At 38.6% G+C, this 13,756-nt stretch overlaps 1 protein-coding gene across 3 annotated transcripts in view; it reads left to right on the forward strand.

Annotated features, from left to right (window-relative positions):
* Window positions 1-13,756, forward strand: part of LOC139944741 (unconventional myosin-XVI-like) — a 62,680-nt gene that overhangs the window by 11,962 nt on the left and 36,962 nt on the right. For all 3 annotated transcript variants that reach the window (XM_071941802.1, XM_071941799.1, XM_071941800.1), the window contains 8 exons: window positions 2,519-2,773; window positions 6,850-6,920; window positions 7,535-7,678; window positions 10,074-10,182; window positions 10,785-10,909; window positions 11,667-11,868; window positions 12,363-12,516; window positions 13,493-13,637. In XM_071941802.1, coding sequence (XP_071797903.1) covers window positions 2,545-2,773; window positions 6,850-6,920; window positions 7,535-7,678; window positions 10,074-10,182; window positions 10,785-10,909; window positions 11,667-11,868; window positions 12,363-12,516; window positions 13,493-13,637 — 1,179 coding nt within the window. In that variant the 5' untranslated portion in view covers window positions 2,519-2,544. The remainder of the gene's footprint in view (window positions 1-2,518; window positions 2,774-6,849; window positions 6,921-7,534; window positions 7,679-10,073; window positions 10,183-10,784; window positions 10,910-11,666; window positions 11,869-12,362; window positions 12,517-13,492; window positions 13,638-13,756) is intronic.

Below are 13,756 nucleotides of genomic sequence, written 5' to 3' on the forward strand. Positions count from 1 at the left end.
GCCGGGCTACTGATTTTTCCAGTTTGATAGCCCGACGGGCTAGTGGAAAAACAATGCAAAAATCATCATTACAAACAACAAAGAACTGTGCTGGGGTGTATTGTAAAGTTTGAGCCGTGACGCGAGACATAATGTGTCTTTCGGGCTACCAAAATCTCATCAGGGCTACTAAAAATTATTGGTTACTAGCCCTGCTGACTACCATGAAAATACACTTAATTTCGACCCCTGTAAATATGAAACAGGCTACAGTTACATGTAGTTCCTTTAAAATCAGATTTTCAGCGATATCTAACAAATGCTACCCTTCGAAATAATATTTTCACATGTTAGTTTAATTGGATACTAGGTTCTACATTTGTTGATGATTTAAACGATCAACCAGTTCTAAAAACCAACGATACACTATGCCTTTAAGCATTCAACTGTTTATCCCAAAATATCAGCCCTTCAAAGAAAAGGAAACCAGTCTGCCAACAAATAAAAATTAATAAGGAAATGAATTATGCAGACCTTCATGCTTTTAAAATGGTTTTATCAGATGTTGTGGAAGTCGCACTACACTTTTCTGTGTCATTTTTTGATCTCGGTGCTGGTAGTTCTATGTGAGATATTCTTCCACTAAGTTTATAGACTGATTTGTACTTGACACCCCAAGGTTTTGTATTGATGAAATTAGAAATTTTGTGGGCTTCGTTATTTGGATGTTATAACATTGTAAAAAGTGGTCAGTCGCATTACACAAAAAGGACACGTTAAAAAAAACACAAGTCACACATCAAAAGTTTCCTCTACATGTAGCTAAAAAGTCGCATTACAGTTTGTCCAGTTATGGAGTCGATGCTGAGTTCTTAATTAGCAAATTTGGGTTCATTCCTTGTCAACAACTAGAAAGAAAGTTGTGACAAAAAACGTATTTGTTGGTGTCATGTCCATGTTTGCTTGGAACTGTGCCCCCATGCCTTTCACATGAATCAGCTCTATGTAACAGAAGCTGCCATAACATGCATCTAGACACAACACCCACAAATTTGCTGTTGCATCAAAGACCTGAAAGGGTATGTTTTGTGGAATTTTCTGCATGAAGTCAACAAACCGTGCCCAGTGGGTGGCCATTTTGATCAAATTCAGTGGCTTGGAACAGAGTTTTCTGAGGAAAGATAATCAGCCATGAACTAAATGTCTATGCAACCCCTTGATAATGTTATGGAGTAACACCTCAATTACAATTTTCATGCTGCCTTAGTTAATAAAACTGAACTTTTAGAGCATTTTTACAGAACACACCTTTTAAAACATTCAATTGGATATATTAATTTAAAAAGTCTTTGTGTAAACAATTTGTATTATTATTTTTATATCAAATAATTAACCACAAGGGAAACTCTATGGGTAAGTTTCAAATGATTTGGGTTAAAGCCAGTGGACACTATTGGCAATTGTCAAAGACCAGTCTTCTTACTTGCTGTATCTCAACATATGCATAAAATAACAAACCTGTGAAAATTTGAGCTCGATTGGTCGTCGGAGTTGCGAGATAACTATGAAAGAAAAAATCACCCTTGTCACACAAAGTTGTGTGCTTTCAGATGCTTGATTTCGAGACCTCAAATTCTAAACTTGAGGTCTCAAAAACAAAAACGTAGAAAATTACTTCTTTCTCGAAAACTACTCACTCCACTTCAGAGGGAGCTGTTTCTCACAATGTTTTGTACCAACAACCTCTCCCCATTACTCGTAATCAAGTAAGATTTTCTGTTAATAACTATTTTGAGTAATTACCAATAGTGTCCACTGCCTTTAAACAAAGAAAAACTTGACTAGAACTGGATTTGAACCAACAACCTGCTGATTATAGGTGCTCGACCAACTGAGCTATTTAGCCATTATACAATGTATGTTGGTTGTCTCCCTATTTTGTCAATATCTAGGGTTGCCAGTCAGAAGCCGAGCGGTTAAAATCCCTCGATTCACTAAGTGAAAGTAGAAGTCCAGGCGGATTTCCTACCCTCCGCCCTTGTAGTAGTTAATAAGCAGGACATTTCTTTTAGAACTGATGAGAAGTCTCCAACAGTCAGAATAAAACTAATCCACGGCAGTTCATGCAGTTAGCAAGAAATGTTCTCAAATTAACATAATCTACCCATTGGGTAGATATACAAAAACATGGTGTTATCGCGAATATATATAAACAAATAATAATAATGAATACTAATTTTGGTTTTACCCATATACACCGATGTGTCTTAGCACTGTATACTTTCCCAAGCTCTGTGAACAAAAATCGCAAGACACTTCTCTAGAATTGCAAAGGTTTTGGGCTTGAATCCCACCCGAATAATATGCCTGTGATTTTTTTTCACAGAGCTCGGAAAGTACTGAGTATACAGTGCTTACATTAATCGATGTACAATCTGTATGGGTAAAACGGAAATTAAGGTATTTTTTATCTCGATGCAAATTTCCATCTATTAAATAATAATGAAGTTTTGATTCTCTTCTTCTCCTCATTCTCCAGTGCTAGCCAATACATCATCTAAGACCATGGAGATAGACCAGTCTACCTTTGATGCTATGCCTCGGACACAGCGTCTGAAGCTTGCCAAGAAGGTCCGACAAGAGCAACTAAGGAAGTACTACGCCAGAGAGCGAGAAAACCAGAATAAAGAGAACGAAGACCAGCCCCGCTCCCCCAATAAGAAGGGTACGAGGGTGAACTTTGGCCTTGCGTATCAGCTTAGAGATGCAATCACAAGGTTCGATGTGAGAGAAGGTGAGTTTGAAAAAGAAAATTGTTGGTGGCAATTTTCATCCTTTTGAGACCATAGAGGCAGCAGACGTCTTTTTCCAGATCCCAGCAGCAGTGGCAATTGGCTGCAAGACTTGACCTACAACAATTCTAACACTAAAAACAAAGTCCTGACCTGAATTTACCCTTTTCCAACATTTCCCTTCTAAACACATTATCTAGCCTTAATGATGCATGTTTCATCTTATTTTCAGGACATTTTTATTCAAATAAAAAAGTGGAGAAATATCGACAACATCAGCTGTGTTGTGGCATACTTAATTGATGAAGATAAAACAGAGATTATTGGTATAGGCTAATGATACACACTCTGACATGGTATAAAATAACAAGTCATTTGGGACTATCAACTATGCCCAAAAACAGGTAGTTTCAGGGTTAAACTACAAAGCTAAAAACATGGAGCCCTTTTTGATGATCATCCCACGGCCTATATCACACCCTATGGATGTCTCAAAGAGCTCATTATTGCCTCAGCTGATATGCAAAGCTATGTTTGATTTATAAGTGTAAAATGTAAGACCCTTATAAGGGTTTCAAGGTGCTACTGTGCATTTTTCAGCCAACCATGCCAGAAGCACTTGAGCAAACTCCTTCTCTAGATAAGTGCACTGGGCCATTTACATGTATTGCACATAATAATTATATATCACGTGGGACCAGCGGCCGAATTCACGAAACAGTAGGATTAATCCTAACTCGAGTTAGGACGAGTAACCCGTCCTAACTAAGGATGGGTTCAATTCGTCCTACGCATTTGGATACGGAACTGAACCTGTCCTAAGTCCTAAGATTAATCCTAAGTTCGGAAGAGTTTGGTGAAATCGACGGCTGGAGAACTAAAGGTTGAGTGTGTTGTTCAAGGACACACGTGCCATGCCCGGGAACTGAACCCACACACTCTGGCAATTTCAGAACTTGTGTCTGGGTTGCTAGACTGCACGGCCATGACACGCAAGAAGGACAAGACGGTCTCTGAAGAGTTAAGGAAATGAAACATGGAATTAAAAATAGAATGGTGTCTGACGAAACCAAAATTAATTGAAATCATCAGGGGTCAGGGAATCTGTGGCCTTAGGCCCCCTACCCCTAACTGATGTCAGTGCCCTCCTGGTGCCCCCCCCCCACCCTCCCCCAATTTGGAACGTGGACTTTTAGGACTAAAAGTTTCCTGAGTTTAAATGTGATAATTTTTTTTTTAACTGTTCACTGTTTACTCACTGACAATGTATTTTTTTTTTACACTAATGCCAAATTATGTAACTAAATAACTGAAAAATACTTATTTATAAAGATTGTGCTGAGAATAAAAAGGTAAACAGAAACTTGCACAGAAGTGCCCCGTGTAAAAGTGCACGCCCCTTGTAAAGGTGCCCGCCCCTTGTGCCCCCCCCCTTAAATGTTAACCTAGTTATGACACCTAGGAAAGCTATCAATCTAATGGAAATTCATTTTCACAGTTTTCTTCTCACGCTATTATAAACCATTTTGATTGGCCAATACGTACTTCTGATTGGCAGCCAAAAGGGATCTCTGATTGGCAGTTCGGCATGCTGATTAACACCATTTTCCAATCTTTAAAATCTTCGGACAAAATTATTTGTAAGCATTGAGCTTGTTTGTCGAGGCAGGTGGTTTGCCAATGAATCACCCAAGTCATGTCAAGTTTCCTGTTCGTCATTCGGATTAAGTGCTATCGGGAATCCCATTACGTGATCAATGTTTGCTTGGCCTTAGCATATTGTACACATGTACCCCACTAGATCTTGCGACCTTTGTGCGTCCGGGGGAAAATCACAAGTCAAGCATGCCAGAGTCCAATTTGATAAAGTTGGAAGAAACTATAAATAAATAGTATGATATTCAGCCTGGGGGGGGGGGGGGGTAATATGGGACGTTAGATATCTACAATATCTTACCTGTGAATAGGTAGAAACTATTATACACATAATGAATGTTTATGAGTGCAATGGTGCATTATGTTCATGAGTTGAAAGATGGAATGTTCTATTCAACGAGGCGGAGCCGAGTTGAATGGAACATTCCAGCTTTCAACGAATGAACATATTCGCACCATTGCACGAATGAAAAACATTCATTATTTGTTTTATATAACATCCAAGTAGATCTTTGTCATTTTGATTGAAAGATACAACTTTCAAAACAAACAAAGCGTAGGCCTCCAATTTTTAATTGTAGAAGACGAATGCTAGTAATTTTACTAATATGCCTTGCTGCGTTACCGAAGACACGCGCACGCAGTGATGTTTTTACTCAGCTTTTTCGTTCCATCCGAAAAGTACCATTGCACGCTGGCAGCGTGCAATGGTACTTTTCGGATGGAACGAAAAAGCACGGTGAGTGACTCAGCGTGCAATGGTACTTTTATTTGCTATCACGTGACGGACAGTCCTCCAATGAAATGGCAAGGATCTGCTTGGGTGTTATATAAAAATAAATAGTACACTTGCAGGACTCAATGTGTATCTCTTTTGTGAGAGTGTTGGCTCTGAAAAGGGTCGGTATGGTTTCGAACAGTATACTCTGCTCGTCTTCAAACAATATTTGATAAAGTTTGCCAGTCCAAAAACATGCTTGGCACTGAAAAACATTGCTAAGCAGAAACAGGTTCCCAACCAAAACTGCCATGTCAATCGTGTTGTAATGACTGGTGCCTTGTCATTATTGTGCTTAGCATGTGTGTGTGTGCTTAACAGCTTTATAAAAATTTTGCCATGTGCCTATTGGTTTCATACAGTTATTTACACGGATGACGTTATCAGTTTGCGATGTTTGGCTCGCTAAGTCTTAATGGTAGTATAGTAGGACATATTTCTGTTACCATACATAACTCATGAGTATTGACAGGACAGGAGCAATTAGTCTTTTGTAGTTTTTTATGCTTTTTATAGTCTGTCATGTCCTGACACTGTCTTTTGTTTGTGCGGGCTGCATACCTGCGGTTGAGTGGTCCATTCTACTGTTGCAGCTCCTGACCCACATAGCCGTTACTTTTGTTTTGGTTTTTGCGTTTAAGTTCGTCCTCGGTTGGTTGTTGTATTCTTGTTGTATTGGCCCTTATATGATGTTTATTGGTGTATTTCTTGTGTTTGCTTTCATGTTATTTTGTACATATTTATTATTTTGTGCTGTTAAATATATTTGTGTAAATTTTGCGTTGTTTTGGTCAAATAAATAAGAACAATGTTGATAACAGCCTTTGCTCTCGCTCCTCTCTTGTACATAGTTAATACCTAGTTATTAATTTATTATTTGCTTTAAGATGATATTGTTTCTGTATAAAAAGATTTGTTACATTTCTATGTACTGTTAAATTCTCACAATTGTTCTTTTTTTTTCAACAAGGATATGGAATAAACGTATTATTGAAATAATGACAGTGTGTCAGTAGAAATATACTCTGGAATAGTTGATTTAACACATACATGGTTGGTCATCACTCTTGGAATTATTGGCAATAAAAACTTGGTTTTTGAAGCCTACATCAGAAGTTTTGGATAGTACATGTATAAAGCATTTTGAGAAACATTTCACTTCAAGTTATGTGAATACGTAAAAAATTCATTAGTTTTTATGCCCCAGAATTTTAATCTGAGAAATGTTATTATCGAATACGTTTCTCAGATTAAACATTTCTATAAGGGATTATTCTTCCTGCGTGGACATACTCGTTCCAGGTTTTTGGTGATCTCAAAACGTGACCAATGTGTTTTCATAAGTTAGTTTGAATTATGGTTGAACCAATCAAAAACCAAAGGTATATAGGGGCCTGCTTTGCCTTTAAAGGCAGTGGACACTATTGGTAGTTACTCAAAATAATTACTAGCATTAAACCTTTCTTGGTAACGAGTAATGGGGAGAGGTTGATGGTATAAAACATCCCATGATAACCTGCAAAACATACATGTACCCCCATTCTGCCCTTGTCATCCCATCAAAAGCAACCCTTTTAAGGGACATTGTGATTTACTGATTACCATGTAATTTTAAGATTGTTACATTGTTTTATTTGTCAACAGTCTTAGCATTGTTAAGCCAGGGAGCGGACCCAAACACATCGTCTGAGAGTGGTGTCACCGTACTGCATCAGGTAAGTTAGACAGATATTGCCACGGCAACAGATATGAATACCTCTAGAACGTTAAGCGCTCGACAACAATGCATGAGGTTAAAAGATCACTTAAGAAAACAGCAACTGGGCAATAAGAACAATTAAATAAAAAGAAAAACTCAACAAAAATAACACTTTCAAAAGAACGAACAACTCAACAAAAAAGCTGAACAAAAAGAAGGATTGAACAAAAAGAACAAACCAGAAAAAAACCCAATTCAACTAGAAGAAAATTCAACAAAGAATAAAAAGAGTGATTTTAAATGATAGGAAGGAATAGAACGAGTCTTATCTCCTATATCTCCTAGGACTTGTCCTAAGCAAGAAATAGTCTTTACTCTTTGTGAATTCGACCCCAGATCGTTGTAAGAAAAGGAACAATTTCAGCAAAACAAACAATTAAAAAGATTAATTTAGTTTGTAGGAATCTATTGCATAGATTAAAAATGTGCAAAAATATTGTTTTTGATTAATTTGAGATGTTTTTTCAATAAAACCTGTAAGGTTAAGGATTATGTTTTTGTTTGTTTTAATAATCAACAATTTACAAAGTATTAATTTGTCTTTTCTGTTCATCCTTATTTGGTTACCAGTGTTGTCTAGATGACAACCTAGCAGCAGCAGAGATACTCGTATCCCGTGGGGCCAATGTCAACGCACAGGATGATGACTGGTGGTCACCACTTCATGCAAGCTGTGCATGTGACTATTCAGAAATCACACAGTTACTCCTAAATGTAAGTCTGGTACTCCGCATTCTGATCCATTTTTTGGATGGTATTTCATTCTGGAAAGTGAGTAAGGCACCATAGACCTTTCAGCAATATACCCATTGCACAAGCCCTATTGTGCCCTAGGTGCTTGCTGGTCCAGCAGCTAGACCAGCATGCACCTCATTCCAAGCCTAACTAGCGGGTACCGAGTATTTGCGATAAGGTCTAAAGTTTTAGTTTTATTACACTTTACACTGGCATAAAAATATAATATACAAATCGATATATATAAAGAAACAAAGAATCAAAATAGCTAAAAATACCAAGCCAGTGAGTGGCAAGGAGGAACAGGTGACAAGCACCTCTACAAAGCCGTCCTGCCACAAAGAATGTCCCTGAAACCCACCCACAATTAAAAACCACCCATCCCACTGTGAAAAAAAGGGGGCACTTGAAGGCGGGACTGACAATTACAGACGAAATTGGGCAGTGATCTACCTTTGATTTAGACCTTCTTGCAAATACTTATTGCGCAAGCGCTAACTGTAGAATAAGGTGCATGCTGGTCTAGCTAGCGATCAAACTTGATCACTAGCTAGACCAGCCTGCACCTCATTCCACGCCTATATAACGAGACATGTCTAAAGCTCGCATACAGATGCCTTAAAGTTTTGGTAAAGTCACTGCCAGCTTTTTGTGCACAGAAACTCAAAGAAATCAAAGGTAGATCACTGCCCAAACATCTTCCTGTTTATTCCTAGAAAAAATACACTTGTCCAAAGCTCTTTGTACAGGTAGCTACCTGTAAATTTTGGGGAAGTCCCTACCAGCTTTGTGCGTCCAGAAATTCAAAGAAATCAAAATTAGATCACTGCCCAAGTACCTTCCTGTTGCATCCTATAAAACATAGACTTGTCCAAATCTTGCTATAGCTACCTGTAAGTTCTTGGGAATCCCTTTCTAGTTTTTTGTGTCCAGAAATTCAAAGAAATCAAAATTAGATAACTGCCCAAGTGCCTTCCTGTTGCATCCTTCCTATAGACCGATCCAGGCGCGCAAGTGCTGGGCGTCGCCATGCGCTGCGCGCCATTGCTGGGGTGTCTTTGTGCCTAGTTTTGTGCACAAAGACATGAGAAAATCGTTTTCCTTTTCACTTTTTATGGGAATTGAATGTCTTCCTTGATAATCTATGAAATTTCCTTGATATGGCTGCTTGATATAACAACGTACTACATTCTTGATAAGTTTTTTAAATTAAGCTGAAAGTAAAATACTGAAATTCTGACAAATTACCTTGCCGATGTAATGCATTTTAGCGACATTTATGCAGTTTCTGCGTCGTTGACCCCTAACTCGCCTAAGACAAGCACCTTTTTCAAGATGATTCGGCTTATATTTTGTTGCAAATATTTGTGGTCAGTAATCTACATTGGTATATCATGGTGTCCTGTTAAGGAAACTGAGTTATTCGTTGAGGAAAAATTTAATTTCCATAAAGAGTAAAAAGAAACATGATTTCCTCATGTCTTTGTGCACAAAACTGGGCACATGTACACTCCAGCAATGGCGCGTGGTGCTAAACACTTGCGTGCCCGGTGCGCGCCTGAATTGGTGTATAAAACAAAGACTTGCAAAAATGTCTTCCTATATCATCCTATAATACATAGACTTGTCCAAAGCTCTCTATAGCTTCCAGTAAGTTTGGGGAAGTCCCCGACAGCTTTACATATATGTGCCCAGCAACTCAAAAAAATCAAAAGTATCACTGCCCAAACATCTTTCTGTTTCGTCCTATTAAACATAGACTTGTCCAGAGCTCATTATAGTTTAGAGATCTGAAGTGCTGTAGATCACTGCCCAAACACCTTTCTGTTTCATCCAATAAAACATAGACTTGTCCAAAGCTAGCTGTAGCTACCTGTAAGTTTTGGGGAAGTCCCTGCCAGCTCTGTGTGCCCAAGCAACTCAAATCAATCAAGAGTAGATCACTGCCCAATCCTCTTCCTGTATATTCTATAAGACTTGCCCAAAGCTCGCTGTAGCTATCTACCTGTAAGGTCGGGAGGTCCCTACAAGCTTTGTGTGCCTTTTTGATCTGTAGGTGGCCGCAGACTTATGAGGTAACTTTTCATTTTTGTTGTTGTTCTGAGCATGGTAACATTTCCAAGAACATCAGGCTGGATTTACGGTGTTGATTTACCTGGTAAGTCTGCTGCCACCTAGAGACCCAAAAGTCTTTCAAAGAAATCCGAAGTAGATCACTGCCTAAGTGTCTAAGTTCTGTGTCATCGTATAAAACATAGACTTGTCCAAATCACTCTATTATACCTGTAAGTCATTTCCTTGATCATCCCCCTTTCTTCCTCCTCTCTCGAATCAAGTTATAAATCTAGGATTTTGATTGTATTCCTCGTGACAGAACCATGCTGATGTGACGCTTTTAGACATCGACGGTAACGTACCCTTAGATCACGCGACGGAAGGAAGTGAGGCCAGATTAGTAATGGAGCAGTACATGGAGCAAGTCGGTAAGTAAAAGTTTCTCTGTCTTTGGGAACCCCTAACCAACCCGTAGGGCTGTGTCATACTTGAAATTATGGTTTAAAATCCAAGATTTAAGGACTAGTCAAATATCTTGCGAGCTTGTAAAAAGTAGTTAACCAGGTAGATGAGGTGTTGAAGCAAGAAACTTTGAATTGGTTTAGTCATTTGACTCTATCATTATTGTCTATTTGGGTTGGGGTAACACCATGTATGTATCTACTTGCTGAGTAGATTATGCTCTTATGAGAACTTGTCTTGCTTTATGTTCTACTGCCGCAGAGTAGATTTTTCGGAATTCGGGAGATTTCTTTACTGCTACCAAGTCGATCTTTTCAGAGATTAGGGGACTTCGCAGTTCTGAAAAGAACTGCCCTGCTTATTAACTACGACCTGGGCGGAAGGTAATCAGTCAGGACTACTTTCACAAAAAAGTCGAGGGGACTTCTCGTTATTAACTTCACTTCCCCAGAGTGAGTTATGGTCTTAATTTTTCATCTAGCGTGCTCTAGACGTGGTCAGGAGACGATTATTATTGCAAGACAAAGTCTGTTTTTTTTATTAAAAGAAATCATTGTTTGACTTGTAGGGATGGATAACAGTATGTTAAAGGGAGTGAAACACCGAGAGGCAGACAGGATGTTATCGGATGTCAAGGAGTTTTTATTGACTGGAGGGAATGTCAACACTGCTAACGACAGAAACACATCGCTGGTAAAATTAAACCTTTATTTAGAAAACCTTGGCTCAATGGCCGATCTATAGTTGAATGAAAATCTCCCTCATTATAGAAATTTTGACTCTATAATGTTGAATGTAATTATAAATATCTCCCTGCTTAAAAAAAAGCTCTCCTCTCCCAGTATCTGACATATGTTCTCATTTGGCTATTGCTCAGTAGTCAGCAAATGCTTTCATTTATCTTCATCACTTAACTTATTATTATTATTTGTATTACTGTCATTGTTGTTATGATTATTATTGAGAGCATAAGCACAAAGAACAAATGAATTTTGCAATCCACCCTCTCCAAGACAGCAGCAATGCTTTTAGGAGAGTGAAACAATTTAAGATTCCAGATTAAATGTTATTATACGATCATTGTTATCTTCATCGGTTCTGTCTTTGTTCTACCTGTCTGTCCGTACTTTCTTGTATCTCACCACAAGCCTCGGCTTCTAGAAGATGCTTTTATAGTTTATTTAGTTTGCTGCCTTTTTTTAAATTAATATTTTTGCTATGTATTGTTTGGGAGTTTTAATTGAATTGAAATGTCGGACAAAATCTTCCTGATTGCAAGATGCAAATGTTTGGTTTGTAATTTGTACTTGTATGTTGTATTGTTACATGTATGTGTAAACTTGGGCATTGGAAAAAAGAAAGAAAAAAAAAAGAAGATGCACATGTTGGTATCTCTGCAGATATGTAAATAGTTTTGGCAATTAAAGGCAGTTTTTTTTGTTTTTTTTAGCTTCATATAGCAGCGGCCAACAACTACCGTGAGGTCGCTAAGTATCTCTTAGATCGCAATGCAGAGATCGACATCATGGACGATGAGTTAATGACTCCACTGCACATTGCGGCCAGATTCGGCCATACTAAGATGGTCAAACTACTGACCAGAAGAAACGCTAACCCTAAGATTGCCAACATTAATGAAGAGACGCCACAAGGTTTGTATATAGTTTGGCAGGGATTGTCAGAAACTTGTGTCCGCACCAATGGCTACATTGTCACTGATGTCTATAGCTTAGGGATGAACAATGGCTGACTTGTACATGTACATGATTTTAGACTTTTTGACGTTTGACATGTATTTTCTCCTGACTTATTTATTTAATTCCAGGCAGCACAAATACTGTATACATACACATGTACAAAGAACTAATAATATAAGTAGGATTACAGAAAACAAGCCTGCTCAAATGGCGCAACAAGAATTTACGATACTAGAACTGTTTGACAATTTTTTTTTTGATGTGGTAAATACTTGAACTTTTCTTCAGAAATGAAGCAGCATAAGAAATTGATCTTTGACCATAAAAAATGGAAAAAGCTCTAGTAGTTGATAGCAATGACTGTTGGGATAATCGTAAAGTCCGAGTAGGGGAATGATGGCAAACAAGTTCAGATTGTCACTTTGGTTTTTGTTTTCTTCTCAACTCAGACATCGCTGCTACAGAACTTATTCAGCAGATGCTGAAGACTGCCATGCAGGAGTACTTACCAAACCGCATCAAACCGGTCAGTCCCAATGATGAGGAGATTTACGAGGAACTCCCAGAGTCTAAGGGAGTCGTCAGAATCAACAGCAAGAACCTGTAAGTAGGCTTATGTTTATATATTTGGTTTGCAGTAACACATGTGTGTATCTACTTGCCAGGTAGAGTTTGTTCTTAGAGAACTGTCTTGCTTATAATTCTACTTCCGCGGAGCAGATTGTTCGGGTGTTCGGGTGTTCGGGAGACTTCTCAGTTCTGAAAAGATCTGTCCTGCTTATTAAATATTACCTGGGTGGATGGTATAGAAATTGGCTGGGACTACTACTTTAGCTTATAGGATTGTAATTAACTGCACTACCGCGGAGTCAGTTCTTGGGTTGGTCTCAACGTTTCAACTAGCTTGCTCTAGTCATCATCAGGAGACTAAGAACAAACTCTACCTGGCAAGTAGATACACACATGGTGTTACCTCACCATGCAATGCCTCAAATCCTGTATATAGGCTGATGTTGTTAGGCTTTATTTTAAATAAGAGATCACAACTACATCACAAGGCAACGGACAGCCACTGCAAGGTGACGGCTACACTAAACTGATTTGGGCTATCAATCCAAATCAACTACCACCAAGGGCAAGTTGGATTCACTTTGTCACTTTGAAAGGAGGTGTTGGTCGAGTCTGAGACCCATTTAGTGCACCTAAGATCTTCCTCTTTTTTTGAATAAAAAATCGCCTAACATCACTAAGGCTGGGTGGCTACATGTACTTCATTTATTGCTTTGTGAAAATTTTGGGAAGATAGTGCATACTGCTGCTCTATCAGCCTGGCTCCTGGATGATACCCATGCCTTCGTCTTTATGGACTTTGAAGGGGGTATGTGACAACTTGCCCCTGGTGGCAGTTGATTTGGATCGATAGCCCAAAGCAGTTAAATGTAGGCCTCAGCTTAAAGTGGTTGTCCGCGATGCTAGGTAATCTCTCATAAAACAAAATATATATAATAAAATAAAAAAAACCACCAACAAAACATGCAAAGCCTGAAACATCACTCTTGGTATGTTCGTTTGTTTACAGCCGAGCAAGGTCCTCTTCCTTGTCAAAGACAGAAGAGATCTTTGAAGCTCAGACGAGACTTCCAGATGACGAGAAAAAATCCAGCCGAGATATTGAGGAGTCTATAAATAGCCCGGATCTGAAGGTCCCCAAAGAGGAAGACACGGTAAGTTATTAAACAATCGTATTCAAAGATCAATCTGATCAGGATGAAGAAACAAGAAAGGTACATGTAGTGGTGGCACTTAAAGCCATTGGACACTTTCAACAGAGCAAAAATTAAAA

The sequence above is a fragment of the Asterias amurensis genome, chromosome 12 (genome assembly GCF_032118995.1).
Source record: "Asterias amurensis chromosome 12, ASM3211899v1".
Classification (NCBI taxonomy): domain Eukaryota; kingdom Metazoa; phylum Echinodermata; class Asteroidea; order Forcipulatida; family Asteriidae; genus Asterias; species Asterias amurensis.